Here is a 26,618-nt window from a genome sequence, read left to right as displayed (position 1 = left end):
AAGGAGCGTTCAGCCAATCAAAGCTGCTCGATTGCCTGGAACAGGCCTTTTCAACAGAGCACGCCTCGGGCCCTCGCCGCTTCCAGGACTGGATGGAGGGTGGCTGAGGGACTGTGGCAAAGCTGATCCACCCCACTCCGCACCTGGGGGGCAGGGACGGGGCAGGATGGGTGCAGCCCCCCGGGAGCAGGGCACGGTGCTAATGGAAGCAGGGCTGGCCGAAAGGGCAGAGAAAGGGCAGGGGCTGCACCGCAGAATGGTGAACTGCCATCCAGCCAGGCTCCGCTTCTCGCCGTCATCCAGCCGAGCCTTTTCTCGTGCTGCTCTTTGGGGGCGCTGCTTCTGCACCCCCATCGTGCCGGACAGAAAAGAGCACCTGCCCTTCTCCAAAAACACTCAGCCAGGGGTCTCTGAGCTGCATTTCCCTTTGCTAGCTCTCTCACCGAGCTATCGAGAGGTCTGAGCAATCCCGCAAGCCTCAGGAGGCTGGGGCACAACACGACTGCTGCGGTAATTTCCCACCTGCCCCGAGTACCTTTGCTATCTCGGGATTCAGAGGGATCTTCAGGCAAAACCTGCTGCCGCACTGAATTGCGATGTTTGCAGCTTTTAATGTTAGTGCAGAACAATTAGGGAAGCTGTCTGGAAGAATGAACGCTGCAATTAAACGCATGTATTTTCAAATACAGCTATAAACTCGCTTGCAGAAAAGCTACCCTTACTTAAAAAAAACCAGTTAGCTGCTTCTGATTTAACTATTTTTACTGCATCCGCATCCCAAATTCAATCACCCATCGGTTCGTTTTGAGCAGGATAAAACGCCCAATTTCCTAAATTGGCATTTTAGCCTGGTAAAGCTAATTAGACAGAGGTTTTAATGATGGCATGCTGGACTAGTCAATTTGAAACCCGAACGCACCAAGAGGCAGGCACCAGCTAACCAAGGACGTGCTTTTGAGGATAATAGCGTGCATTTCAGATCGACACAAGCGTCGGCCATCTCCCCAGTTCCACAGGCTACCTGGCCTAAGGACGAGGCACAGCCAGCAATTCCGGCTGCCCACTCGCGTCCTGGGGCTTGGCAGGATCCTCGGTTTGGAGTTACAAGTCAGAAACTCGGGGACAAAATGAAACCAAAAGAACCGTGTGCGGGAAAAGCTCTGCCTGCGCAACCTTCACAGGAAATGTAAAGGGCGAGTTAATGTGCTGGAACGGCATCCCACCCAACTCACACAGAGAAGTGCCTGCGTTCTGCAGCCAGCTCAGGCATAATGCGGCTCATTTGGAGCTCATTCTCCGCTAGCTGCCACCGCGGTCGGGATTTGCTCTGCACTCCAGCTGTGAACAAAGCCAGAAACAGGGAAGGGAACTTACAGAGTTCAAAGTCACCTTCTTAGCTTGGGTATTGTGAATAATATTCCATTTAGTTTCCGTGACACCTCACAGAGGTCCTCCCCAACCTCAGAGCCCTCTCGCAGCTGCTTCACAATCTATTCCACCTTACCGCCTCCCGCAACAGCATCCGTGATTCTTCAGGTGGCCAAAGACAGAAAAAAGAGAACCAGAAAACACACCGACCTGTCTTAACACTGCAGGCAGACATCTACAGTTCACATGAAATAGCAATTTTTATTTTTTTCAAATAAAATATTCCTTCCATTTCTGCTCGATCAGTTTGTGAGGGGTGGGGAGGAGCACAGAAGAGGGAAGGAGCCCTGCTCAGACAAGTTTTCTATCAGACCTGTCCTCACAGTTAACAATCCACATCAGACCGAACCCTTTTTCCACGAAAGAAAATAAAAGCTATCGGCAACTCTTGATCCCAGAAGGAAAGAGCTGTTCTCTGTCAGGCACTCTGAATTATTTAGCATCGATATTTAATGAAAAAGCACGATTAGAAAAATCCCAGACTTCTGATGAAAAATACCCAAACAAGCAATGCTGTTTAACAGGGCTGGGGTAAAACCCATGGCAGGGGAGGGTACTGAGCTCAACGAGCTGTTACTGGAATTCAGGGGCACGAACAAGAAGCAGACCCCCCGCGATACTCTCAGGGACTAATGGGCAGGACGAGAGCGAAGGAGGGAACTCCCGAGACAACTCCTTGCACCAGCGATATGCCAGAAGTGAATCCTCGCTGCAGCCTATGGCTCTTTGATCGTACCCTGCTGCAGTTCGGCTCACCTTTCATTAACAAGGTTTCAGTTTTTCTCATCTCAGTACCAGCCGGACCAGGACATCCTACAAAACCCGCCGCAGAGCTAACGGGAGGCACGGAGTGCCACGTCTTAATGTAACTGAGGAGGGACCATCATAAATTCACCAGGGCTTGTCTCAGACACAGAGACTGACGTCTCCGACCACGAAAGCTGTAGAGATGTGTCCGATGAGCAGGAGAGGAAGAACTTCACTTTCTGTTTCAGATCAATGCTTAAATTAAGTGAACGGATAAGCAGCAAAGCATCAGCGATGTTCTCCCAGCTCTGGCTTCCTTGTCCCAAAGCACAGGGCCAGACTTGTTCACACAAATCCATAAACTTCCCACTGGTGGAGCGAGCCACTGGTAGGCTGACACAGACTTGTGCAAACCCTACTAGGGGCAGGACATTGCCAGCTCCAGGAACTGTGTCCTAGAAGAACTGGCTCCTTTTTTTTTTTTTTTTTTTTTTTTTTTTTTAATATTTTTAACAAAATTTACCTCGCCTGAAACTCTGCAAGATGGAAACCCATCTTCCCCATCCCCACCTGCAAGTAGTAGCCTCATTTTATGCCTTTCTCCAAGGGAAGGAGCTTCACAGAAGCTTTCTTGCTTTCTCAGCTGTGGAACGCATCTCCCTTTTTCTTTTTATGTTTTGTTTTGCTTTGCTTTTATGTGGTCAGTTCCAATTCTAGTGATTAAAGACAAGGCCAGGCGCCAGCAAAGAGAGCTACTTCTTTACGATCTGAATGACATCTTCGTGTTCCATCATATGGGTTAAGCCCACTCTTTGAGGGCTGTATTTTGTGCTTGTCCCCTTTAAAGAAAAAGGGGGAGAAGGGTTAGGAGAAGACCAGAGACACAGGAGGACGAGGATTTCATCTGCTGTTAAACACTTACCCACACCAAGGCGTATTTGAACTGGCTGGCTAATGATCTGTGAATTCGATGGCACTGCAAGACAGACAGACAGCATGCCAGGCAGTTCAGCGACACTACTTGGAAAACAACTTGCTCAATACCCAGGGAGCAGAAGCAACCCGGGTCTATGTCAGAAATTGTAACAGGGGCTTTAGAAGCCAGTTAACGGCACTTGAAAGAATACAGAACAAACACACAGGAATCAGCAGTCCACCTAACGCCCCATTTCACTGCTCCCATGTGCTTTTTCACCAGCCTTCAGCATCTTTTTCAACCTTTTATAGCAGTGAGGAAAGAAACCTGAGGCAGATGGAATCAGTGAAGGTAACAAAAAGAGAAGCCCAACTAAACATCGACAAATTCCAAGCCTTACAAAGCACAAGTAAATCACGGCAGGTTCTAAGGTGGACCTGCCTTCTACAGACAAGCAACTGTAAAAGATTCAGAGAAATTACCACGTGCTCCACAGAAGCCCCTTTCCGTAGAATAATGGCATCTGTAAAGTCTGGTCTCTCTGTGGAAAAACAGAAAAAAGGGGGAAAAATAATGAGTTTTCTGTCAAACGTGGTCTAACACGCTGATGCCATCTCACATTGCTTTGTGCTTGCTACTCTCGAATTCCTTGTCTCGTTCGACTTGGCAGCAGCCTCCCAGACAAACAGGCGTTTAGGAAGCTGAAAGCATCGAATGGGTTCTGCAGACGCTCCAGTACCCAGACGTGTGGGTACCCATGTCACAGAGTCAGCCGCTTCCTCACAGTTCACCTACTCCAACCCCATTCCAAACATTTGGCTTTCAACAAACGAAAGTTTCCCAAGTCAAAAGAAACCTGCCTAAGAAAAGCTGAACCACTCTGCAGTTTTCTGTAAAACCCCCCAAGGTTTCACAGCTCAACAAACTCACAAACAAATCCTTAATCCCCACGCATCCACCCAGTTCAGGGCTGTTCTCAACTGAAGATAAAGGTCTTGGAAAAGGAACAAGTTACAGACATGCCTTCACCACTGGGAAAAACTGAAAATGAACTGTAAAGCAAAAGGAGGATCAAAGGCACACCTGAGCTTCACGAGCCCAGCACGGGAATCACCAAACCCCTCACAGCAGGTACAGGAGACCTCTTTGGGGCCATAACTGGGTCAACGGTTCATCACAGAGCATAGACAGCAACTTTCAAAGGAAGGAAGCAATGAATTTCAAACTTTATCTCCTTATGACATCATCACGCAAAGCCTTATGAAAATTCAGCTGTTCTAGCACAGGAAGAACAGGAGGGACGCACGCGAGGCTGGATCAGAAGGAACAGAAAACATTTCCTAAGGCCTAACGCTGAAAGCTGGTTAGGGGAGGGTGTAAGCGTGGCATTTCCAAGACACGAGAGATTGCTCAGAGCCCCGCTGGCAGCCCGTGTTTGATGAGCAGCCCCTTGTGCCTTTCACACCTTCAGCTCAGCTAACGGTCACTTACGTCCTCGTTTCTTGGTGTAGATGCAGGTAAGTGCCAGGTATTCCCAGAGCTTCTCCAGCAAGTAGTCCAGGTTCAGTTTCATGCCGCAGCTGCAAAACACCACAAAAGTCCCTGTGATTACTGCTGTTGCGATTTAGGGATCCAGAAGAGCAAGGTGAAACATCCTATTAAAGAGCTAGGAAACGAGGGGAAAAGTCCCTAATGAGGTCAGCAAAGGAAAAACACGAGATTAAACAAACAGGGCTTTCAGAAAGGAAAGGAGCTTTGAAGCAGCAAAGCCCCAGCTGGATATATCAGCACTTCCGAGGGAATGAGTAGAGTGACTTATTCTGCCCCGCAGATCGTGTGGAGAAAGCAAGCAGCCTGCCTCTGCAGGGGAAGGAAGCCTGGAAAAAGCCGCGTGGTGGCTCTCCCACTTCTCCCCCCAACAGCTGCAGGCAGCCCTGGGAGAAGCTGGAGAAGGAGGCATGAAATGAGCGACCAGCCCATTCGGGCAGGACATCAAGCAGCGTGCAGGCCCCTACCTGATTACAACGCTGTGGGGTCTCCGAGCAAGACGATCCACTTCCTCCATGGATATCTGGTCAATCTTGTTATAAACCTAAGTCAAAGGAAAAACAACACAGTCTTCAGTAAGGCAATTCAGCAACACTGCTGACTTTTAATAAAATAAACTGTTGAAATTCAGGGGCCTAAACGTAAGTTCGGACCTTCTCCAGCTCTCAGTTTGGGACGACTTGCAACGTGTTTTTCAGTACCAGCGCATTTCACAGCCCCAGTCACTATCGGAGCTGTTAAAGGACCCCTGGCACAAGGGACCGTTAGCGAAAACTCAAACGCGGAGCGGCAGAGGAGCAGAAGTCCCCACATCCTGCAGCCCTGGTGCTCCCGGGACGCGCAGCTCGTGCTGCTCCACGGCAGGCAGCCACCAGAGGGCACAGGGAGCGCGCACAGGACGGTCACACACGTACAGCCAGGAAAAAGCTCTCTGCCGAGCTCTGCTCCCACCTCTTCCATTAACATCCTTACTGCTTCAGGGACCGTGAAGGCCCTGGGTTTCCTTCAGCAACGAATGGAGATGCTCAGTGCTGCAGAAGGCGGGCTGCGTCTGAGATACTCACATAGAGGCACGGCATGTAGACCCTGTTGCCCACAATCACGTCAATGAACTCATCAGGGGAACAATCCTCTCTGAAAAGGACCTCAGCGTTGAAGATTTCTGAGGTGAACGTTGTCAAGGCCCAAATCCCAACGTGCCTAAACACGGCCGTGAGCCAGCGGGCTGAGCGTGCTCGGTGCAGCTTGGAGAAATGGAACAGAGACGGGAAAAATCAAGCCAGGCCCGTTCTTAACCCAGCGGGCACCACGGAGACAGCGGGGCTGTCCCACAGCAGGCGCCGCCCGACTCACGGGCTGCTGACTTGAGGCTCGAGGGTCTCCGTTTTAGGAAAAGGATACTGTATTCGTGGAGGATGAGCTGCACCAGCTTCTCGGAGCACTGAGTTAACGTGACCGTCGAGTTGAAGGAGATGCCTCCACCCTTCTTCGGCTGCGAGGAGGCAACAAGGCAATTTAAGACAGCCTGCAAAATCCCCGCCCACGCCCCCTTCGGTCTGCCCAACACGAGGGGCAGCGCACAGCGACCTTGGCTTCGACAGACACAGGCTGGGACTGCAGCAGCCCACCAGACCTCACCTTGAAGTAGATGTTTGGTTTGCTTTTGTTCAGCCGGATCCCTACAGATTCCAGTTCTTTCTCCAGCAGGGCCCTGCGGGGACAACGCACGTTAGGACCTGTGAGAGTGAGGCCGGTCAGGTGGCAGCCACCCCCTTCCTTTCCGTCACGTTGACGCAGCCTTGTCAGAAGCTTTCACCGCGACGTAACACCCACAGCTAATGCAGGACAGAGCCTGGGGTGGAAATCCAGCTCAACATCCCCCACCTGATCGGTCATCCTGAAGGAACGATCCTTTGAATGAGAAGCCCAAGCTGAGGTCTGCAAAGTTCTGTAAATGCTGTTCCCAGTCAGCCAGGACGCTTCGAATGGCGCAGAACCTCTACCTTGCACTCAATAGCTCAAATACTGGTTCCCCAACACACACGAGACACAGCATTTCAGGCCCGGCACGTTTCCTGGGCACGGATGGGGGAACCCGGCTCACCACGCCGGTCCCACGCGCCCAGAAGCACGCACTCACCGCTGTACTTCACCCTTCGTGGCATCCAGCATCATAATAACAACGTCTGCTGTCCGGGCCACAGCTATCACCTGCCGACCTCTGCCCTTCCCTGAGAAGAGAGGAGAAGGCTGTGTATCGGGGACAGAAAACAGCTGAGTTCTGTGACAGACGGGGACTCGTGCCTGAAAGCAAGAAAAAAGACCCTACAACCCCGTGCGGGCTGCAGGCAGCTGCGGGGGGCGCCTGAGCGAGTCTGAAGCTGCCTCATGCCCAGCACAAGCCAGAAGAAGCACTCGGTGCTGCTCCCCCCCACGGGTTACACACCTAGAACACGTAAAGCTGTCTGCACACAGCCGCGCGGGGTGAAACAACGCTGCTGCCTGCAGGACAGCCCCAGCCTCGTGCCGCGGCAGCCGCTCCAGGCCCAGACACGGCTCACGCAGAGCAGCGATGCGGGCAGAGGGGTTACACACGCCTTCTGGTCAGGAGGGACCTCATTAACCAGGCCACGCTCCTCTAAGGGACCGTCGGGAGGTTTTCCTAAGTTTCATAAGGCTTCCGCTGGCACGACCAACCAACAAGGAGGGGGATGAAGCAAGGGACAACGGCAACGCCTCTTCCCAGAATCAGGAGCCCTGGGAGGACTTGCAGGCAGTCAGCCCGACCAAGTCACTGTTCAGCTGTAATTTCCCCCTCCGCCTCTCTAGCGTCTTTCTTTAGATTTCCCCTGAACCAGAAGGCAGCTGAGCAAGATAACGCCCACGCAGGAAGGTGAGAAGTGACTGACTTGCTCTGGCTCCCACCTCCAGAGAAGCATCTCCCTGCTACATATAGAGCCTTCCGTGGGCCCGGCGATAGGAATCGTGCCTCACGTAAGATCCAGAACGTTAGTTTGGAAAGCCAGCGCAGGAACTACTGGCGCAGGGCACCTGCTAACGTTCGAGCTGCCCGGGCATGATGTTGAGGGCAGACTCCCACTTTACACGAACGCAGAGATCAGCCAACCTTGTGCTGCTCCCTCGATGATCCCGGGCAGATCCAACAGCTGGATGTTGGCTCCTTTGTACTGAAAAGGAAACAGAGGGATGGAAAGTTGAGCCTCGTGCGGGGCACCTGAGCTGCCTTCAAAGCCTCAAGCACGCGCTGAGGACCAAAGCCTGCAGACGGCAGAGCTGAGCGAACCCGACAGAGCGGGACGACTCCGCACAAAGCTGACGGCTCTGCTGAGGCCACCCCCGGAGTGTTTCCTGCTGAGCTGCCCTCAGCGAACGCAGTACGTTAGGTGCTGGCCTCCCGAAGGGTCCCAGGACTGCGGTTTGACAAAGCACCAGGAGAACAGCACGGTACAACAGCAACGTTATCCCGAGCTGGTGAAACGGAAAAGAAAAAAAAAAAAAAAAAAAGACAACACTTTTTTGGTCTAACAAGTAAAGCACTGGAAGAAGCAAATCCATCGCCTCTTCCCGGCACGGATCAGAGGTATCGAGAAGCGCTGCAGGTCTCACAATAACAGGAAAAAACGGGAGACTTGGGTTCCCCGGGTCTGCAGGGCCGTTGGCTTTCAGGCTGCTGCTGCAGCGAAGTCCCCAGGAAGGGTTTCAGCTCGTGGCTGGAGCTACGGGCTGCGCGTGGATGCGTTACAGTATTTGTGTTCGTGTTAAATAACAAAAGCAAACGGATTGGTGTTAACTCCGCTTTCCGTTCTGACCCACGTTCCCTCATTACTCTTGGATGCCTTTCAGTTTGATGCCCTTTATCGCTTACTTTGCTGATGGACGCTTAGACCGCCACCAGCACAACTCCTCGAGGACAGGAGTAGCGGTGTTTTCCCTCCAAACTGATCGCAGTGCAGATTGCCTCCTTTAAAGCTTCATTAAAAACAAATCTGCCAAGGCTTCCGGCCATCTGGTCAATGGCGCCAACGGCACTCATAAAAAAAATTCAGCTGAGAACTCTCGCATCGCTCCGGTCAGCCGAACCATGGCACGCGAAACCCCGTCGGGCAGCCTGAGGAGTTACGTAGCCTGGGGAAGTGCTCCGTCAGCACTGCAGGGTGCAGAAAACCCGGCAGCACGAGCACTCCAGACCTCCTAAAGCTTAAAGCAGAAGCCAGCAGAGAGCTTTGGATGCTGCTGCTCCCCGGCGGTAGCACAAGCGCAAGCGGCGTGAACAGACACGGCCACACGAGCGGGTTTCTTACCGCTAGCTCCTGTTAGAGCGGAGAAGCCTACTTACTTCTATGACTCCCGGGATACACGTCAGGGTCGTGAACTCGTAGGACGCAGCTTCGCTGGCAGTTGAGGTCATTAAACTCAGGAAGGTGGACTGAAACACAAGAGGTCACCGTCACAAAAGACGCTCCAAGGAAAGCGCTGGCAGATGTTCAGCTAAACGCCCAACACCGACGCGTCCGGCAGCTTTTCAAAGCCGCGCTGCGGCTCTCCAGGGACTGAGGCAGTAGGGGACTGCCGGCACCCCTCCTGAGAGAAGGAAATCCCCTCCCCTCCCCTATTTTCTCAGCACCCCCGTGGCTGGCCAAGCCCAGCTTTCGGGCACGCCACACGAGGTGAAGGAGCAATTCCCCAGCTCTAACTTCCAGCTCCCATCGTACGGCAACTTTCTGCCAACCCATGGCAAGAAGGTGAAACACAAAGGGACGGCGCTGATCCCCGCCCGGCGCACGCACACACACACACACGGCTACCTCGGGTACTCACTGACCTTACCCACGGAAGGAAACCCAATCAGCGCCACCCGGGCATCTCCAGATTTCATCACATCGAAGCCTTCTCCTTTCGCGGCAGAGGATTTGGAAGGTTCCAGTAACTGGGCTCTGTACTTTGCGAGCTTCGCCTTCAGGAGGCCGAGGTGGTACTCGGTAGCTGCGTAACAGGGACACGACAAGTGGTTAACACACAGCGGGCCGTAACTCACTTCTGTAAATGAGAACCTTCCCAAAAAGAAACGCTCAGATCTCAGTCAGGGGCCTAAGGAAGCGTTGCCGCGTGCGCTGGCCGCTCTACACATGTCCTGCAAGGGGAACATCGGCTGTTGGATGCAAACCTTCGAGCAACTGCACGCGAAGTCAGGTGGGAGGGAAAGCAGCAGCAGCAAGAATTGCTGGGTAAAAGCAGCAACCCTGGGGGAGGACAGGCGGAGGATAAAAGGCACAAAGGGAGCCCAGGAAGGGGAAGAAGGCAGAGAGCCCAGGGGAGCCGTCAGCCCTAGAGCCCCGGGGGCGCAGCCTCCCCTGGTCCCAGCAGCTCGCTCCTGAGGGAGCATCCCACGCCATTGGGCTGGGATGAATCTTGCCCTGCTCCCACCAGTTGCTAAAAACACACTTAACTTAGAGCTCACACCGGTGAAGGCACTTTATCGACCCACCCCTACCAAGACACGTGAATTCACACCTGACGCAGGGGAAAAAAACACCCCAAAAAGGCACTTCCCGCAGCAGGAACTCGCTTTACAACAGGGGGAGGGAACAAAAAGGGAGGGAACAACGCGGGGAGAAGCCCAGGAGCTGGGGGAGAAGCCCAGGAGCTGGGGGATTCGCCACTTCTCCTCCCCAGCGCCTCCTCCGCCCGCACGGCCCCGGCCTCCCCTCACGGAGGCGCTGACGGGCCCGGGCCCCCCGCCACAGCCCCCCCCTGCCCCGGGGCCGCCCCGCAGCCCCCCGGCCCTTCACCCCCCGGCTCCCCCACCCTTGTTTTTCTGGGTGCGGGCGATCTCCTTCTCGATCTCCGAGATCTTCTCCAGGATGCCCATGGCGCCTCCCGCCCGCCCGCCGCCGCCACCGCGGCCCCCTCACGCCGCCCGCCGGAAGTGCCGCGGGCCCGGCCGTCCGCCCGCCTCAGCCGTCCGGGCTGCCCGCAGCGCGCACACGCACACACCGCTGTGCACCCGCCGCAACGCTCCGGCCGCGCCCCGAGCCCCCGCGCTTTGCGTTCCGCTCGCCGCCGCGGCCCGCTCGCCTCATAAAATCCTAAAGTTATTAGGGGTGGAAAGGTCCTCCAAGGTCATCTGGTCCGACCGTCCCCCTACCACCATCACCCACTAAACCATGTCCCTAAGCACCACGTCCAACCTTTCCTTGAACACCCCCAGGGATGGTGACGCCACCACCTCCCTGGGCAACCCGTCCCAATGCCTGACTGCTCTTTCTGAGGAGAAATTTCTGTAATTTCCAACTTGAGGCCCTTCCCTGGCACAACTTGAGGCCCTTCCCTCTAGTCCTATCACTAGTTACGTGTGAGAAGAGGTTCCTTCAGCCGCTCCTCATAGGACTTGTGGCCCAGGCCCTTCACCAGCTGCGTAGCCCTGCTCTGGGCACACTCCAGTGCCTCCTTGCAGTGAGGTGCCCAAAAATGAACAGTGCTCGAGGTGCGGCCTCACCAGAGCAGAGTACAGGGCTCCCCTTCCCCTCTCCTCACACCCCCCCCAGTCAGCACTGAGCCCCCTTATCCCTCCCCTAAAAAAGGTGCCTGGGGACACAGCCCTCAGGCCCCCCGGGGACATGCACCCAGGTGTCCCCACAGCACAGCTGTGAGCCCCCCAGCTCCCCTCCAATGAATCCCACATCATCTACTTAAGGCAATCAGTATCTTTTTGGGTTCTTGGACATGTCATTAAGCAGTGAGACAATGCACACTTGTCCCCGTTAACCAAGAATTGCTTTGGTTGACAAACACACACAGACACAGGCCCCTTAAATACATTTCATTTTTAATTTGGACGTTGATAGCTCTGCAAAATACTTCTTCCAGTCCCTTTTCCATATTCCTTCCATAAATATACTAATTCTTCAGCCAACATAGTTAAAAAGAAGAAATCACAACCTTTTCAGAAGACTCATATACCCCATTTCTTACTTCCTCTCCCAGAACCTCACCTGGTTAGTCGTCTTTCACCACAACATGACATACTTAACACCTTTTTAGCTTATCAAACGATTCAAAGAAAAAGAAAATCAAAATCAAGGCTTTAGAGAAGAGAAGTTCTGAACACAGGCTGCCCCTTCAAACCTTCCCACTGCCACCACCGGTAGCTTGGCTTCACAACCTGCTCCAAATCCACATCCTACAGAGGCATCGATCTGGCAGTTTTGGATTTCAGCTGAAACGTGCTTTGAGACGGCTGGAATGAGACAGGCAGAGGGACGGAGAAAGGATGCTCCTCCTTCCTCACCCTTCTTTCCACATACCAAGTCTCAGTGGCTCAGAGGAAAACTTCAGGGGAAATTCTGGGGTAGTTACACACTAAACAACCCCAGGACCCTTCCTAACCCAGCTTCTATAACAACCACAGAATCATTTCAACTAAACAGCGTTAGAAACCCAAGTGTAACACCGGCACGGACAGCACAGGGCAGCTGGCATCACCACCGACACCACATGCAGCTCCGGAGACATGCGAGCAACCCGTGGGGAAGGCTCTCTGCACCCATGCAGCCACGTTCCCAAAGGCTCTCGCTTCCACTTCTCTACAGCCGAGCAGCACCATTGGTTTTAGTCTCCAAAACTAGGACATCTCCCAGTCCCACACATTAAACACCTCCCCTCACCTCCACAGGAGCTGAGTTTCTCCCAGAGGAGCACAATAAAAGGGGAATTACTTCTAAGCTGCTCTAATCACATCAGCTGAGAAAGTCGCCCCCTTTCCTCCAGCTCCTCCGCAGCCACCCTGCTCGTGCTACGCTACAAATCTACCTGCAATGACCAGGACAACGCCACACGCTTCCCTTATCACCAGACGGGTCTCCTGCCTCCATCTGCAAGCAGAACAGCTTGCTCCGGGGGCAAGGATTCATCCGCAGCCAGCAGCCCGCAGAAGGGCGCCTGCGGTGCTGCGTCATCTCCCGAGACCAGCCCCGCCACCTCTCCAACGCGCACAGTCCCGGCCTGGCACACACGAAACGGGCTCACTGAGAACCCAACGTGGCCCTGTTAAGGCTTAGGCGAGCAACTCAGCTGCCGCGAAATACCAGACGTGCTGCCAAAAGGAAGGAAGTTTGAAAAAAGAAAAAAGAAAAGGAAAAGTGAACAACCAGCACTAGGTATGCAGGGGGTTTTGCTTTCCTCTCCCAGGCAGCAAACCCGTTCTCAATGCCTGCCCGGTCAGGGAACGACACAAGCCTGCTTCAGGGGGGTGGGTTTTAAACAGCCAGAAAAATGCAAACTAAATTCGCACAAAAGCTCTGCAGGTGTGACTGTCACATTAATTACACCACCGAGGCCAACTTTCAAAATGTCTTTTAAAAAAAAACAAACCACACACGCATACACACACACACACTTTGGCACAAAAGCCTTAAGTTATATCACTTGAAACATTTCAAAGTCAGGAGAGCTACTGATTTTTTTTGTTTGTTTTTTTTGTCGTTTTTTTTTTTTCCTTTTGCCTTGCAAAAAGGTATCAAGCAGTGGTGTTGGTGTAGCATGGAGGCCGAGTACAACTGCTGAACAGTTCGAGGCGTTCCTGCGACGCTGCTCAGCACTTGCACTCCGGTTACTGTCCCAAAGCGGCTAGCTGATTACATACACGGATATAAAAACTGACAGAGACATTCCCAGTTTTCAATGTGAAAACAGTAAAATGTAATCGAGTAATTGTGCATTTGCCATAGGGTCCTTGGGAAAAGGAACCATAAAAATATTTTTTTTTTTTAATAAAAGTCTTTTTTTTTTTTTTATAACCCTTAACTTAAGTAAAGAGCAAATATACACCTATAAGCAGAGTTCAGATCCACTTTACTGAGAGCCTGGAAGTCCGTACAAATTAATTCCCAGTGGCGTATCCAGACACTGGGAGAGCTCCCAGCTCCAAAGGGCCAGCGTTCCTGAAAGATCTGCAGCTCCAGCTGGCCTCGGTAGCCAGCGCCAAGCGAGCACTCATTCAAGCCTCATCTGTCTCCACCAGCTCTCCCCCGACAGCCTGCGCAGCTGAGCGGCTGCCTGCCAAGCAGAGCCTCACGCCCACGACTGCGCCTGGCTCTGGGAGCATCAGAGCTGGCAATCCGGGCAACAAACCTGAGTCCTGGCGATTTCAACCCACATCAGGCCGTAACAACGAAAATAAAAGCACCGTGCTTATATTTTCTTATTACTCAGAGGACAGACCACTGATTCCAGCTACCGAGAAACAGCTTCCAGAGGAGAGCTGGGAGGAATTTCAGTGATAGAGAAACTAGCTGTGCAATAAGAAAAGTGCATTAAAGGTATCTTAAAACCAGATTAAAGATCAAATCGCCACTCGACAGGAGGGAGAATCAAGCTCCAGCAGCCACGCTCCTTGGGCTGGGTGGGTTAACATCCAGGCTCTCTCTCACGAGTCCGAGGGGCAGGAGAGAAGCGTGCATTCCCGTGCTCCGACAGGGACACAGTTCTCCTGGCAGGCCATGCTCCCCTGCCCGGTTTGCTTCTGTGCGGTACCAGTTCTGGACAGTTGTCATCGGAATTCGTAGATAGGAGCACTGTGCTCAGGAACGTGAGTTAAATTCAATGACTGATACCTGGGGAGAGGAAAAAGACGGAGAGGATTACACAGAGCAACTGGATCCTCCTAGAACCAACAGCTCCTGCTTGGCAGGCCGCAGGCAGACATCCCGGTGGCTTTTCCTTTCCCTTTTGGGACACCCTCGGAGGCGTTCGGGCCCCCATTTACCAGCGGTGCCAAAACCCTGGGAGGATCCAGCCCCGTTCCTCATTTCCATTCCCGTGCCTTTGAGCTACCTGCAGCCAGACTGTTTGAGGTGGGCTGGCTGTGGGTTTTGGACGCCTTTTGAAGTTCACCAACTTTCATGTTCAAAGTGTTTGCTACAGCTGAAAATTACACTCGGGTCTTTCAAAGCTTAGCTCGAGGGGATCTGTCTGAAAGCCTCCCAGGTACCTTCCGTCCCTGCGAGCTTCCAGCAACTCAGCTGATTCACCTGCTGCATGTGACAAATGCCATTATTATTTATCCAAAGCTATTACAGGGAGAAGAGCTCTCCACAGCCACTTGTCAGATGGCTCTAGCAAGAAAACAACCAAATAACTTTGGCTGTTCCCCGTGCCTTGCAGCAACACCCCGAGGACCACGGGCTACCGAGCGCTGGCCCAACAAGACTCCTGCCCGAAGGGAGCAGCAGCAGAGCTGCTGCACACGAGGAAGCACCGGGCTCCCTCTCCCAGGCCCCTCTGACATCCTCTGAAGGGCCAAGGCACGGAGAAAAGGCAGCACTTCAGTCCGCCGAAGGAAGGAAGCCTCCTTACCATTCTGAACTCCTATGGTAGTAATAGCCCTCTATAGATGCTGCTGACTTCTGGAAGCAGATGTAATAGAAACCAGCGAAGGAAGCACCGCTGATGTCTTTGATGGTGTGATCTGGGACTAGGAACTGCTCCTGCACACAAAACACGCGCTGGGTTTAGAGATGCTGGTCAAACGCTCCCCCACCGCACCCCAAACCTGCCCCCCCAGACCGAGCACTGGCACCACCGACACGAAGGCATTCCTGGCTGAGCGCTCCCTGTGCTCGTGGCAACCCAGAGCAGAGCCCAGCGCGTTCTTTCCCCACCTGGCACTGCGGGCATTGACAGGGAAGCAACAACCGAGAAGAGAAGCAGCTTTAAAGAGCGCACGAGATCAGTTTCAGCCCAACACCTGCCCTCTCCCAACCAGAGGCCAATCACAAAAGCAGGAACCAGAGCTGCCTGCTGATTTCCTCCCCTCGCAGCTGCACAAGACTCGCGTCAAGAGGGAGGAATCGATCCAGCTGAAGAGCCGGGAGGGGCAGGCCACGCAGGCCCAGCACAGGGACTGGAGACACGGATTCTTCCACCCTCTCCGGAGCATCACCAAGCAAGATTTTCCTGTTGTGTTTTTAGGCATGACTGCAGCCCTGAAGGACGCAATTAGCTGACTAGACAGGAGTCACGCTGGAATTTGTAAGCGTGGCAGGCTACAAGGTTGGTCGGTAGGGCGAGATCTTTCATTAGGCCAGCAGCAGTGGTTGAAAAAGCTTCCCGGCACCACGAGCCTCTGCCAGCCGGTTGCGAGCAGCTCAGCAGAGAGGGAGACGTGCGGGGTTTACCTTCCATCTCATGAAGACATAGTCCCCGTTTTTCAGATCCTCATAATCAAAGTCATCAGAGTTAAATGTTTTTGCAAACTGGTAGAAAGCCTGGAACTTCCCCTGGAACAAAAGGAAGAACAATGAATGCAAGAACCAGGAGGCTTATTCCAGGAAAAGCGCTCCGTAGCGCCAGTTTCTATTTCGGAGGGAAGAGCAGGATCTCCTCGAAGGGGCCGCTCCTCCCTCGGAGCAGCGCCGAGCACACCCCCGGAGCAGCCCGGGGGAACGAGGAGGACGGCCAGCCACCCCCCGCCACATCCAGCCCGCTGGCGGAAGCTCCCGAGCTTCCAGAGGGGTGCGTTTGGACAGAACCACACTAAACACCGGCGGGACAAACAGCAGGTCAAGGCGGCCGTGGCCCTGCTCCGGGGCACGACGACAGCCGTGCCCTGCCCCGGGGAGAGGCTGAGGGTGCTGGTGCCCCGGCCGAGACAGCGTGCGCGTGCCAGAGGGACACCTCTCCCCTTCCCCACTCCGTTTTGAGACGAGCTCTCAAAACAAGGAGCGCGTTCTCCGAGGCGGGGGGAGCACGAGATGGGAACCGCTCCTGCTTCCAACCACCGGAAGGTGGAAGACATCCCCTCCCTTCGGAGGGCGCAGCCAGCAGCCCGCTGAAGGGGCCTCCAGAGACCTCGAGGGGGAAGGGTGGGCACCCTCCAGGCCCTCCTGACAGCCCCTGCATGCGCGCTCTGCGCCTCACCTCTACACCAGCTGCTCAGCCGCGCCTGCATCAGACCTACATCTGGCCCCCCATTTATTTACCCAGTGTTTACGATCCACATCTTCGTCAGCATCCCACTTGCGTGTTAAGAAAGGGTGCTTTTTACTGATTATTTCCCCTTCAAAGAAAGTGGTGAGGGTTGGGTACTCCTAGGAGAGAAGAGAGGCGAGAAGATTCGTCACCTACTGACGGGGAAAAAAAAAAGCAGCGGCTCGCAGCAGGGGCTCCGGGCCACCTGAGGCTGCTCCTGTCGCCCCAGGCAGCACACGGATCCCGAAAATCTGACTCGTACACAACCACAGCCTCCCCCCTCTTATTCCTTTTTTTTTTTTTCTTTTTTGCCACTCTATCAACTTCACAAGACCCGGAGGAGTCCCGTTAGAGCTGGACAATCACGAGCGGCCTCGTAGAGACGGCACAGCTCCTTGGCCTCGGCCACAAGCTCCCCCCGAGCTCTGCATCTGCACCGTGCTAGGAGAATGCACCCAGGGGAGGCCAGCCCGAGCTGGGGCGAGCGAACTTCTCCAGCACCCACTCGGCCTTACGGACGCGCAGCGCTGCGGCCGGAAGGGCCCTGCCCTGGGGCAGCACAGGAAGAAACGTCGCCCCTGCGAGACAGCTCTCAACAACTGACCGCAGGCAGGTCCCAGCGCACGGGCACGGAAGGAAGCGTGGGAAGACCCCACTGGTTTGGGTCCCGTTTTCTTTTCTTCACCACCGCTGGAGGAGCGCCCAAAGCTGACCGCGGGGACGGGTTTTGGTCTGCTCCGAGCCTGCGGGGTGCCAGACGAGCCTCCCTCCTTCAGCACTCCCGCCGGGGCCCGTCATAGCGCTCCGTGCGCCCAGCACGACAGGCTGAACCATTACAGTGCTGAGCGGTCCCCTTTTACTGCGTGCTCCATCCCTCCACTCCCCACTTCTAGCGGTAGCTTCTCCCACCCCACCAGGAAAAAGCCAAGCCTTTAGCCAGCACCTCCCCCTGCTGCTCTGCAATCAGCACTCACCTCTGTAAGGCCTTTAATCTTCAAGTATCCACAGAGATAGGAGTTTTCCATATCCACATGCTGGAAAAGAGCACAAAGCCCTGCCGTCAGCACGGGTGCGAGGGCACCCAGGTGACCCAGAGCCGCTTCCAACCCCCTGATGCTCCAGGGCTCGCTTCTGCCGTGGTTGGTACCGACCGCACGGCTTACAGCCCGGCATCCCTTCGCCAGGGCTGGAGACACCTCGGGAAGCTCAGGAAGACCACCTGAAGGCGCCCAGAACTCCTCCGACAGCCCCCGGCTGCCTCCAGCCCCGAGGGCTCCGTCGAGGGAAGCAGATCCAAAGCGAGAGCAGCGCCGGGGGAACCTCGCCCACCCCCCGGCGCCACTTTTCCCCGTCAAACACCACCGCCAAAGCCGTGCTCGGGAGAAAAGAGCCAAGAGCACGCGTTCAGTGGAGGTAACTCAGGCTGGAAAGCATCGCCCTGAGCCTCGTCACCTGCTCCTTCAGCAGGCTCTGCCCGCTGCTCTCCGACACGCCGCCCGTGCTCTGCCTCGTACCAGGCCTGAGCACAGAGCCCGCTCGGGAGGCAGGTGACACCTCGTGTGTTTGGAAACAAGCCTTCTCCCCCGCTCTGAAGCTTTGTGTCACCCTTCCTCTGAGTTCCCGGGCTGGATCGGGCCTCTTCTGCCGTGCAGAACCGAGGCAGGGGCTGCTTCTGCGCCGGCTGCCTTTAAGCAAGGGGATTTTCCAAGCTTTTTCCTGACATCTCCGGGTCGTTTTTCAAAGCAAGAAGCGAGTTATTTAGGGAAGCGCGAACGTTAACTGCGAGGAGACGGATCTCCCCCGCCCGGGATCAAAGCAAAGCCGCGTTTCCCTGCGCGCTCAGCACACGGAGGGCAGGCAGGCGCCTCTTCCCAGCTGACAGGCACGAAACAGCAGCGCTTTGGGCACCGGGCTCTGCGAGGGGGCAGCGCGCAGCGGAGCCGCTCAGCCATGGGATGTCTCCACCAGAGGCGGCAGCGCCAGGCACGCTCGTGCTGTTGACAGGCGGGGGGGACCGCACGTGAAACCAGAGGGGTTCAAATGCTGCCCGGGCTGCTGACCCTGGGGCCCTGGCGTCACCCCACAAGGCTGGGCCGTGCACCAGGCAGCGTCACGGCGCTTGTTGCGCCCCCAGACCCCGTCCGTGCCCCCCGAAGCAGGGGCAGAGCCGTGACTCGCTGCAGGAGGGCGAGCACCGGACGCCGCCTTCCCAACGCTTACTCCGCACCACGGCAGCTCTGCCCGAAGCGAGGGTGCCAACGCTTCCCACTAACAACAAAGCGTGCGGGGTGACGGCGGCCGCGGGGAGGGCCGGGACAGCCGCATGAGGCTGCGGCCCCGTTCCCCAGCACGGCTGGGCACCCCGGCCGCCTGGCTGCGTGCTGGGGACGGTCAAAGCCCCGGCTCCCCGTGCAGCACCAGGGGATGGGGGACGCAGGGAGCCCAGCTCCAAGCGGGCAGGGATCCCCGCCGATTTTCGGGCTGGCCTGGAAGCCGGGCTGCTGGGGGGCTTCGTGACACCCCGCTGAGGCGGGGCGGGCGCTCGCCCTGACGGCGCACAGACACCGCAGGAGGATGAGGGGGGAGACCCCAGGTTTTGAACCCTGCCAAGCCCCAGGGGAGCGGGACAGGGGCCCGAGGGAAGGAGGCTGGGACACTGCAGAGAGCCCCCCCCGACTGCGAGGGGTACAACAACGGAGAAAACGGAACGAAGGGGAGGGAGCAGGGGGAAAACCGAGGGAAGGGGAGGGCGCAGGGGCAGGGAGCGGGCACCGAGCGGGGCCTGGGGGGGGGGGGGGGGTTGTGCCCCGGGCTCCCCCTCACCTGCATGACGACCTCCACCTCGTAGGCGTTGCCCTTGCTGCGCTGCTGCCCGCGGAACTTGGCGCCGCTGTAGAGCAGCGAGGTGGCCACGCCGGGCTGCGCCGTGTTGATGGGGGGCGGCGGCACCAGGCTGCTGGCGGCCGGCCCGGCCGAGGCGGAGGAGGAGGACGAGGAGGACGAGGAGGAGGAGGAGGAGGAGGAAGGCGCCGCCGCTGAGGAGGAGGAGGAGGAGGAGGAGGAGGAAGAAGAGGAGGAGGAAGGCGCCGCCGCCCCGCCCGCGCGGCCCCGCTCGCTGCGCACCGGCATCTCGGGGGGGTCCCCGGGCGCCAGCGTGGCCGGGGGGTGCCGGGGGTGCCGCGGCCCGGGGCCGCTCCCCGCTCCCCGCCGCCCGCTCCCCGCCGCCCGCTCCCCGCCGAGGCCCGAGGCCGCCGCCGCCGCCTCCTCCTCCTCCTCCTGCGGACTCCCGGCAGCGCCTCCGCGCTCTCCCATTGGCCCTCGCGGCCGCGGAGGGCGGGACTCCGCGGAAACGCGAAGCGCTGATTGGCCGCTCCTCGTTTCTCCCGGCTCGCCGCGCCCACGGGGATGCTGGGAGATGTAGTCTCGCCGCCCCCCAACCACCCCGCTCCCCCCCCCCCTCTCCCGCCGGACGGGGAGGCCGAGGGGCCAAACCGCGATCGCGGCGGGGATTGGTCGGCGCGGGCAGCATGGCGGCGCCCACGGGGCTGCGCTGAGGCGGGGGGGGGCGGTTCCCGGTGTCCCCGCCGCCATGTGGAGGGGCCGCTGCCGCCGCCTGCTGCGGGGCTGCGCCCCCAGGCCGCCCCCCGATGGCCCCGGGGGGCCGGGGGGGGGCCGCGGGTACGCCCCGCCCGCAGGTGAGGGAGGGGGGGGGGGGATGGGACGGTGCCCGGCGGGGGGGGCTCCGGGGGGGGAGGGCTCCGCCAGGGTTGGTCCCGGGGGGGTTTCCCGGTGGGATCCCCCTCAAGGTCATCCCGGGCTGGGTTGGGGTCGGGTTTGGGTGCTTGGGAGGAGGGAAAAATGGGGGAAGGGGTAAAATGCCCCCCCCCCCCAAAAAGGGTAAAGTCCCCCTTAAAAAGGGTAAAATCCCCCCCCCCAAGAAAAAAAAAAAGGTTGAAATCCCCCCCCTTAAAAAGGGTAAAATCCCCCCCCCAAAAAGGGTAAAATCCCCCCCCCCCAAAAAAAGGGTAAAATCCCCCCCCCAAAAAAAGGGTAAAATCCCCCTCCAAAAGGTAACCCCCCTAAAAAAAAAGTAAAATCTCCCTTAAAAGGGTAAAATCCTCCTCAAAAAACGTATAATCCCCCTTAAAAAGGGTAAAATCCCCCCCAAAAGAAGGTAACGGGCGCTCCGAGCACCCCCCCGATGGGTTTTGGGCTCGCTCCGGGGTTGGAGCCTGGCTCCCCCCGACACCCAGGCCCGGCTGTGCGGCCTCGCTTTGCTGCTGCTGCGCCTCTGGTTTGGGGTTTTCTGTTGGTTTTTTTTTTGGTGGGGGGTCGGACCCCCCCCCAGGGGTGACTCAGGCCTATGCCGGGCTGCCTGTCCCCTTGGTGGATCTTGCTGGGGACGTGGGGGCGGCACAGCCAGTTTTAGGGTGTCGGGGGCTCATCGCGGGGCTGCCGGGAGCCCACTGAGGTGACCCAGGGCTCCTCCCGGGCGCGTGCCCGTCGGTCTCCCCAGGGCTGGGAACCCAGCGTGGGGCTTTCTGCGGCCACAAAGCTTGCAGGGGGCTGAGCTGGAGCAAATCCTCGCCCAAATCCCGGTGTGGGAGCGCACAGGTGAGCAGCACACGGTAACAGCCCGGCCTGTGCCCTTCCCAGCTCCGGAGGTAGATTTGTGGGCTCAGCATTTGCGATCTGGCTGCAGTTACCAGGGGAAAAGCTCACACGTTCCTCCTGCCTTGACCGAGCGAGACGAGATGACGAGGCGTGCACCCGAGCAGAGCTGCAGGGAGCCGGGGGTGGTGGATCCTCCCCTGGTGGCTCAGGTGCCCCCCGCGCCATCCAGCTGTCCTGCGCCATCCAGTTGTTGCTGCCCGGCGCCTCCAGCAGTGCCTGTGAGAAACCTGCTCCCGTGGGCGATCGTGGCAGCGGGAGCAGCACTGGGGGCGTCCACCGGTTTCACGGCGCTTCCCCAGTTGAGTGGAGCTCCCTGAAACAGAAGGGGCTTGGATGTGGCTGAATGAGCAAGGTTTTGGGATGCGACCAGGCCCACGATAGCATCAAGGGGTCCCTCTGTTCTGATCCGTGATGGGGAGCAGGGGAGGGGACCGAACGTCCTGTAACTGCCCTTTCAACACCTCTGTTTTCTCCCCCAGAGCGGAAGAGGTTTTACCAGAACGTGAGCATCTCCCAAGGAGAAGGTGAGCGCAGCCTCTGGGGGGGCAGACAGGGGCCAGGTCCCTGGGCCGGGGGTTATCACCAGGAGGCAGTGGCGTGCCTGCAACCCCGGTTGTGCAGAGCGGGGTGTTTGTCACCAGCGTGCTTCGTCCTTTCCTCGTCTCTAGCAAACCCACGTGGTGGGCAAGTTTCCAAGGTCGTTAGGGGGAAAGCAGTGTCAACATGTTGATGGTGGTGGGAAGCTGCTGATCCCTCGCTCCCCTCAGCTCCAGCTCTGAGCCTGCTCCCTCCGCGGGGTTGTCTGTTGTTCCTTAGTGCCTGCTCCTCTTTTAATTCCCCAGGATTTCTACTCTGATTCCCCAGGAGGCTTTGAAATAAACCTGGACCACCGGAAGCTGAAAACTCCGCAGGCCAAGCTCTTCACCGTCCCCAGCGAGGCTTTGGCCATCGCAGTGGCAACAGAATGGGACTCCCAGAAAGACACCGTCAAGTTCTACACTATGCACCTGGTGAGCACGGCAGGTCAGAGCGCTGGGGCTTAAGAATGGTGTCCAGACGCAGCGCGTGGAGAGAGCAGGTTGTCCTGATACCAGTGGAAGTGGGGATGAGCGACCAGCACCTGGGCTGGGCACTGGGGAGAACCCTGCAGCTGTCAGGGCAGTTAGGTGCTGGCTGTGTCACCGGGGGAGGGCTTGAGAAGGGGCTGGAGGGCGTTACTGGGGACAGCAAGGGGAAGCAGGAAGGTGGGTGGGCTCTGGGGAAGTCCCCGAGCTCTGCCCCGTGGTGTTTGGTGGGCTGGCTCCGAAGGCAGAATCTCCAAAGAAGATTTCCTATTGCGTGAGCCGTGTTTTGCCTCCACGCCTCCATTTTAGCTGAGCTCCTCAGCTCTTTGCGTGCCCCAGATTCCTCTGCTTCTGCTCGGCCTTGTACAGTGGAAGCTGCTGCTTCCCCAGGCCTTGAGTAACAGTGCCTTAAACTGCCTGTGTCCCACAGACCACGCTGTGCAACACGGCGCTGGACAATCCCACGCAGCGAAGCAAAGGGCAGCTGATCCGTGCAGCTGTGAAGTTCCTGGAGACCGACACCGTCTGGTATGGGACGGGGGGACCCTCTGCAACAGAGGCGAGGTGGTCTCGTGGCAGTGCAGTGTTTGGAAAGGCGGTTGGGGGAACTGAGGGGAAACGTCTGCTGTAACCAAGTCACTGCAGGGTTCTGCTCTGTCCGGGTTTGGATTAGTTAGGGCACTCCCATGTTTGCAACCTTGTGCAACTCCATGCGCTTACAGGGCAGAGGTGTGAGGGAGGAGGGGGATCTGCTCCTCTGCTGAACTCACTTTTGGAGGTGTCCATGCTGGGCAGGAGCAGCAAGAAATGAAGATTTCCTTGGGGAAAAGTTAACAGCTACGGAGAGCTTGGGAGAATCTATCGGCCCGGTCCCGTGGCACTCTGGCTTTGTAAAGGTGCAGGAAGCTCGGCTTCCTTGTACCGGCAGCAAAAGGCCCTTCATTCCTGAAAGTCCCTGTGGTTGCGGGATGAAGCCTGCCCAAGCTCATGCCTCATAGTGCCAGCCTCTGAGGTGCCCGTGGCAGCTGCTCCGCCCCTGTGGGACGAGGGAGACAAGCCTCCCGCTGCTCTTGGTGGCTGTGGTCACACGGGGCTGGGCAGGGTGGCAGCTGGCACTGGGGAGCACTGGGCTGAGCCACTGGGCCCCAGCAAAGAGCTCCCGTGGGGCACGTCTCCGGCTCCAACCCCTAAACCTTGCTGCATCCCTTGGTTGGCTTCGGGCTGCCTGCTGCACTTTTCTGTTGGATGCTTCGCTGCTATGTTCTAGGTAGAATCATTCTTCCTAGAACAAGGAAAAGCTCTGAACTCAGGGAAGGGTGAGGGGATCGTTCCTGCTCACTGCAGCTGCTACCAAGGGGGCGGGCAAAAGGCCCGGGGTCTGTGGGGGGCTCAGCTTCCTTCCCGGGGTGCCCCGGGCTGGCAGGGCGGTGACAGCCCGCGAGCTGATACCCGGCGGGGCTTTGTTCCGCGATGTCCCAGCTATCGCGTGGAGGAGCCGGCTGCCTTGGCAGAGCTGCAGAAAAACGAATGGGATCCCATCGTTGCCTGGGCTGAGAAAAGGTAAGAGGTCCAAGATCTTTCTGTTTACCCTACTGTTTGCCCTGGTCAAAGATCTTTCTCTTTACTCGTGCCCTGCCCTCCTGAGGCCAGCAGCTTTAGCACTTGTGCCTCAGAACTGCAAGACCCACAAGCCCAGTGCTTTTCTAAGGGGCCGTGCGATCGTTCCAGGTACAACGTGGCAATCGGTTCCTCCACCAGCATCATGGGGCCGAACATCCCGGCCAGCACCAGGGACACCTTCATCAGCCACCTGGCCTCCTACAACATGTGGGCTCTGCAAGGTGAGAGGGGCTGGGCTGGGGGAGCGCTCCGCGGGGGCTGCACGAGGGCAGGAGAGAAGAGCTGCAGTGTTTTTTCCCTCTTGCTGCTATGCTGAGGTGATCGGGGTGTCGAGGTCACTGCAGTGACAGCGGCCAGTGCTTTGTGTCTGCTGGTAACAGCACGTTTGGCTCCTAGGAGTCCAAATGCGAGCAGGAGCTGTCGCTGGCCTGGTGACCTCCGTGGGGAGGTACCAGGTCGCAGCTGTCCCTTCAGAGCCTGTGAAGACGCTGCTGTAATGCTGCAGAAAACAACCGTGAATCTTGTTTGTTTTGGGTTATTCCCTTCCAGGTATAGAATATGTAATCACCCAGCTGAAATCTCTGATTCTGTCCATGGGCCTGATCGACAGGCACATTACCGTAGAGAAAGCCGTGCTTCTGTCTCGGCTGGAGGAAGAATACCAGGTAAATTGGTACAGAAGAGCCCTGTAATTCACGGAGCAATAATCTCAGCATGACAAACGCACCCCCCACCACAAATAACTGGCAAGGGAAGGGCCTGCTGTTACGGGAGAGGTTCCACTCCGCCAGCCTCCCCGTTTGAGAGGGTTTGGAGCACGCTGCCGTAGAGCAGTGTGACGGGCGCAACTGCCCCGAGTGCTCCTGGGGCTGCCAGTTTCCTTCTGCAGAACCCAGACGGCTGATTTTCTCCCTCTCGAATCTGAAGTGCGAAGTCGTGGATGGCTTCTCTTGCTGTGGGTTTCCAGCCTGGAGGCCTTGCTAGACACCAAACTAATAGCTCGCTTGCTGTGAGAGCACAGGCTGGAAACTGGCCTGGCGTGAAGCTCTCCCTGACCCAAAAGCGGCTGAAATTGATGGGAATCTTTTCATCTTCCCTTAAGGGGTTTTGCCTCAGAGCCCACTAGAGATGAAGCGTGTCCTTCCACCTTACTCCTCTGGAGTTCTCCCTACCCCAGCGGTCGGTAATCAGCACACCTCCTGGGCAGCTTCCCATGTTTCACAAACACGAAAAGGGAGGCTGAGCTGCTGACCGGCTCGGCGTATAATCATGTTCCTCCTCTCCTTCAGATTCAGCGGTGGGGCAAGGTGGAGTGGGCCCATGACTACGATCTGTGCGAGCTGCGCGCTCGTGCGGCAGCTGGGACTCTCTTTGTTCACCTCTGTTCCGAGAGCTCCACTGTAAAACACAAGCTGTTGCGGGACTGAGGCTGCTGGGCTGGGTGTAGGAGGAGAACGCACAGCTGTGAGGCGCTGCTGTGACCCAGGGATGGTCGCCACCACCCTGCCACCACGTCTCTGGGATCAGCCTGGAGCTGAGGAGCTGCGGCTCTGCGGGCAGCTCCCTGCTTGGACTGCCTGCTGCAGTGCAGCGCCAGCAGTTTTGAGCCCTCAAGGAGGAAGGGTCAAGGTGAGCTCCCTCTGCGTGCTGGAGACAGCAGCCCTGTCCGTTACCACTGTCTGGAATTCATCTGATGAGCTCCCAGGAAAGAAGCAGCTTCCTGGGCAGGGCACGGCACAGACACACCCGGCATATGCCACATGTCTTCAGAGCTGCCAGCTCCTGACACGCACTTGTTATGGAAATCTGAAAACAGACTCGGCTGCATCTGTTCTTCATCCCTCAGCATGCCTGCGTGTAACACCAGGGTCTCTGTTTGATTAAAGGCACGCCCCTGCTAGATACAGAAAGCCAATGCTGCCGAGTATTTCTTTGTTTTAATCGCCAAACCACGGTGTGGGTTCCGAGGTGCCAGGCTCTAGGCAGGTGCAGGAGTGGCTGCAGGCAGACAAAAACACGAGCAGAACCGAACAGGCAGTAGCTACCAAACAGAGCTGCTCCCTCTGCATCTCTTTGTGAGCCTCTCTGTGCTAGGTGCCCTGTCCTTGCAGCCAAGGAGTGGCAGGGAGCTGATTTATGCAGCCCTGGAACGAGACCGGGGGAAACCTGGGCTCCAGCCATCTTCAGAAGCGCAGGGCACTCGGAGCTAAATCTGTACATCAGGCAGCGCCAGCTACAGGGCTTGCGGGAGACCTGGCCTCTCCCCAGAGCTCGTATGCAGCCACCCTTTCATTTAACCTTCCCACCTCCCTCCTTGCTGCTTGCCTCGAGCAGTACCGCCCTGGCCAGCATCATTTCTCAGAAGCTGCCCACATGTGAGCGTAGCAGCTGCTGTCACCGAGCAAGGAGGGGAATTAATGACTCCTCGCTTGGCTGTTGCGAGCAGCAGCGTGTGAGCTCCTGTGGAACCATTGATTTCCCTCCCTGCTAGCTGGGGGCTGCTCTGTTCACGCTGCAGAAAGCTGCTTTTGTGAGAGGTGGCGAGAAGACGAGGCTCCTAGGCACGCAGAGCCCCAGCCAGCCTTGTGCTTGCTGAGCTGGAAACCCGCTGTTATTCTGGGGGTGGTTTGATG

At 57.0% G+C, this 26,618-nt stretch overlaps 3 protein-coding genes across 3 annotated transcripts; 1 reads left to right on the top strand and 2 right to left on the bottom strand.

The window, feature by feature from the left end:
- Positions 1–1,609: 1,609 nt before the first annotated feature.
- Positions 1,610–10,608, bottom strand: DRG2 (developmentally regulated GTP binding protein 2). The gene is made up of 13 exons (XM_040574778.1): positions 10,466–10,608; positions 9,483–9,643; positions 8,997–9,086; positions 7,767–7,827; positions 6,780–6,870; positions 6,278–6,350; positions 6,041–6,131; positions 5,704–5,801; positions 5,107–5,183; positions 4,583–4,671; positions 3,574–3,632; positions 3,098–3,151; positions 1,610–3,014 (listed from the first exon to the last, which is right to left on the bottom strand). Exons 1-13 carry the CDS (start codon positions 10,527–10,529, stop codon positions 2,928–2,930), a joined length of 1,095 nt encoding a protein of 364 aa, XP_040430712.1. The 5' UTR covers positions 10,530–10,608; the 3' UTR covers positions 1,610–2,927.
- Positions 10,609–13,083: 2,475 nt separating this feature from the next.
- GID4 (GID complex subunit 4 homolog) lies at positions 13,084–19,771 on the bottom strand. The gene is made up of 6 exons (XM_040574755.1): positions 19,451–19,771; positions 17,602–17,661; positions 16,639–16,746; positions 15,835–15,936; positions 15,014–15,144; positions 13,084–14,271 (listed from the first exon to the last, which is right to left on the bottom strand). Exons 1-6 carry the CDS (start codon positions 19,754–19,756, stop codon positions 14,208–14,210), a joined length of 771 nt encoding a protein of 256 aa, XP_040430689.1. The 5' UTR covers positions 19,757–19,771; the 3' UTR covers positions 13,084–14,207.
- A 380-nt stretch (positions 19,772–20,151) lies between these two features.
- ATPAF2 (ATP synthase mitochondrial F1 complex assembly factor 2) lies at positions 20,152–25,895 on the top strand. Its single transcript, XM_040574759.1, has 8 exons — positions 20,152–20,322; positions 21,781–21,825; positions 22,166–22,311; positions 22,796–22,893; positions 23,845–23,925; positions 24,094–24,206; positions 24,535–24,650; positions 25,275–25,895. Exons 1-8 carry the CDS (start codon positions 20,217–20,219, stop codon positions 25,410–25,412), a joined length of 843 nt encoding a protein of 280 aa, XP_040430693.1. The 5' UTR covers positions 20,152–20,216; the 3' UTR covers positions 25,413–25,895.
- The last annotated feature ends 723 nt before the right edge of the window (positions 25,896–26,618 follow it).

This window comes from Cygnus olor, chromosome 15 (assembly GCF_009769625.2).
Source record: "Cygnus olor isolate bCygOlo1 chromosome 15, bCygOlo1.pri.v2, whole genome shotgun sequence".
Lineage (NCBI taxonomy): Eukaryota > Metazoa > Chordata > Aves > Anseriformes > Anatidae > Cygnus > Cygnus olor.
The sequence above is the reverse complement of the archived record's forward strand: the minus strand, read 5'-3'. Positions and strand labels throughout refer to the sequence as shown.

Excerpts from the sequence above, each read along its gene's own strand:
- DRG2 (XM_040574778.1), bottom strand. The coding sequence starts at position 10,529 with ATGGGCATCCTGGAGAAGATCTCGGAGATCGAGAAGGAGATCGCCCGC. Across the intron at positions 4,672-5,106 it reads CCCCACAGCGTTGTAATCAG|CTGCGGCATGAAACTGAACC; the intron begins GTAGGGGCCTGC and ends GGTGTTTTGCAG. Across the intron at positions 3,015-3,097 it reads TCAAATACGCCTTGGTGTGG|GGGACAAGCACAAAATACAG; the intron begins GTAAGTGTTTAA and ends TTTTCTTTAAAG.
- ATPAF2 (XM_040574759.1), top strand. The coding sequence starts at position 20,217 with ATGTGGAGGGGCCGCTGCCGCCGCCTGCTGCGGGGCTGCGCCCCCAGG. Across the intron at positions 22,894-23,844 it reads CTGGAGACCGACACCGTCTG|CTATCGCGTGGAGGAGCCGG; the intron begins GTATGGGACGGG and ends GCGATGTCCCAG. Across the intron at positions 24,207-24,534 it reads CAACATGTGGGCTCTGCAAG|GTATAGAATATGTAATCACC; the intron begins GTGAGAGGGGCT and ends ATTCCCTTCCAG.
- GID4 (XM_040574755.1), bottom strand. The coding sequence starts at position 19,756 with ATGCCGGTGCGCAGCGAGCGGGGCCGCGCGGGCGGGGCGGCGGCGCCT. Across the intron at positions 17,662-19,450 it reads AGGTGGAGGTCGTCATGCAG|CATGTGGATATGGAAAACTC; the intron begins GTGAGGGGGAGC and ends GCTCTTTTCCAG. Across the intron at positions 15,145-15,834 it reads ATGTCTTCATGAGATGGAAG|GAGCAGTTCCTAGTCCCAGA; the intron begins GTAAACCCCGCA and ends TTTTGTGTGCAG.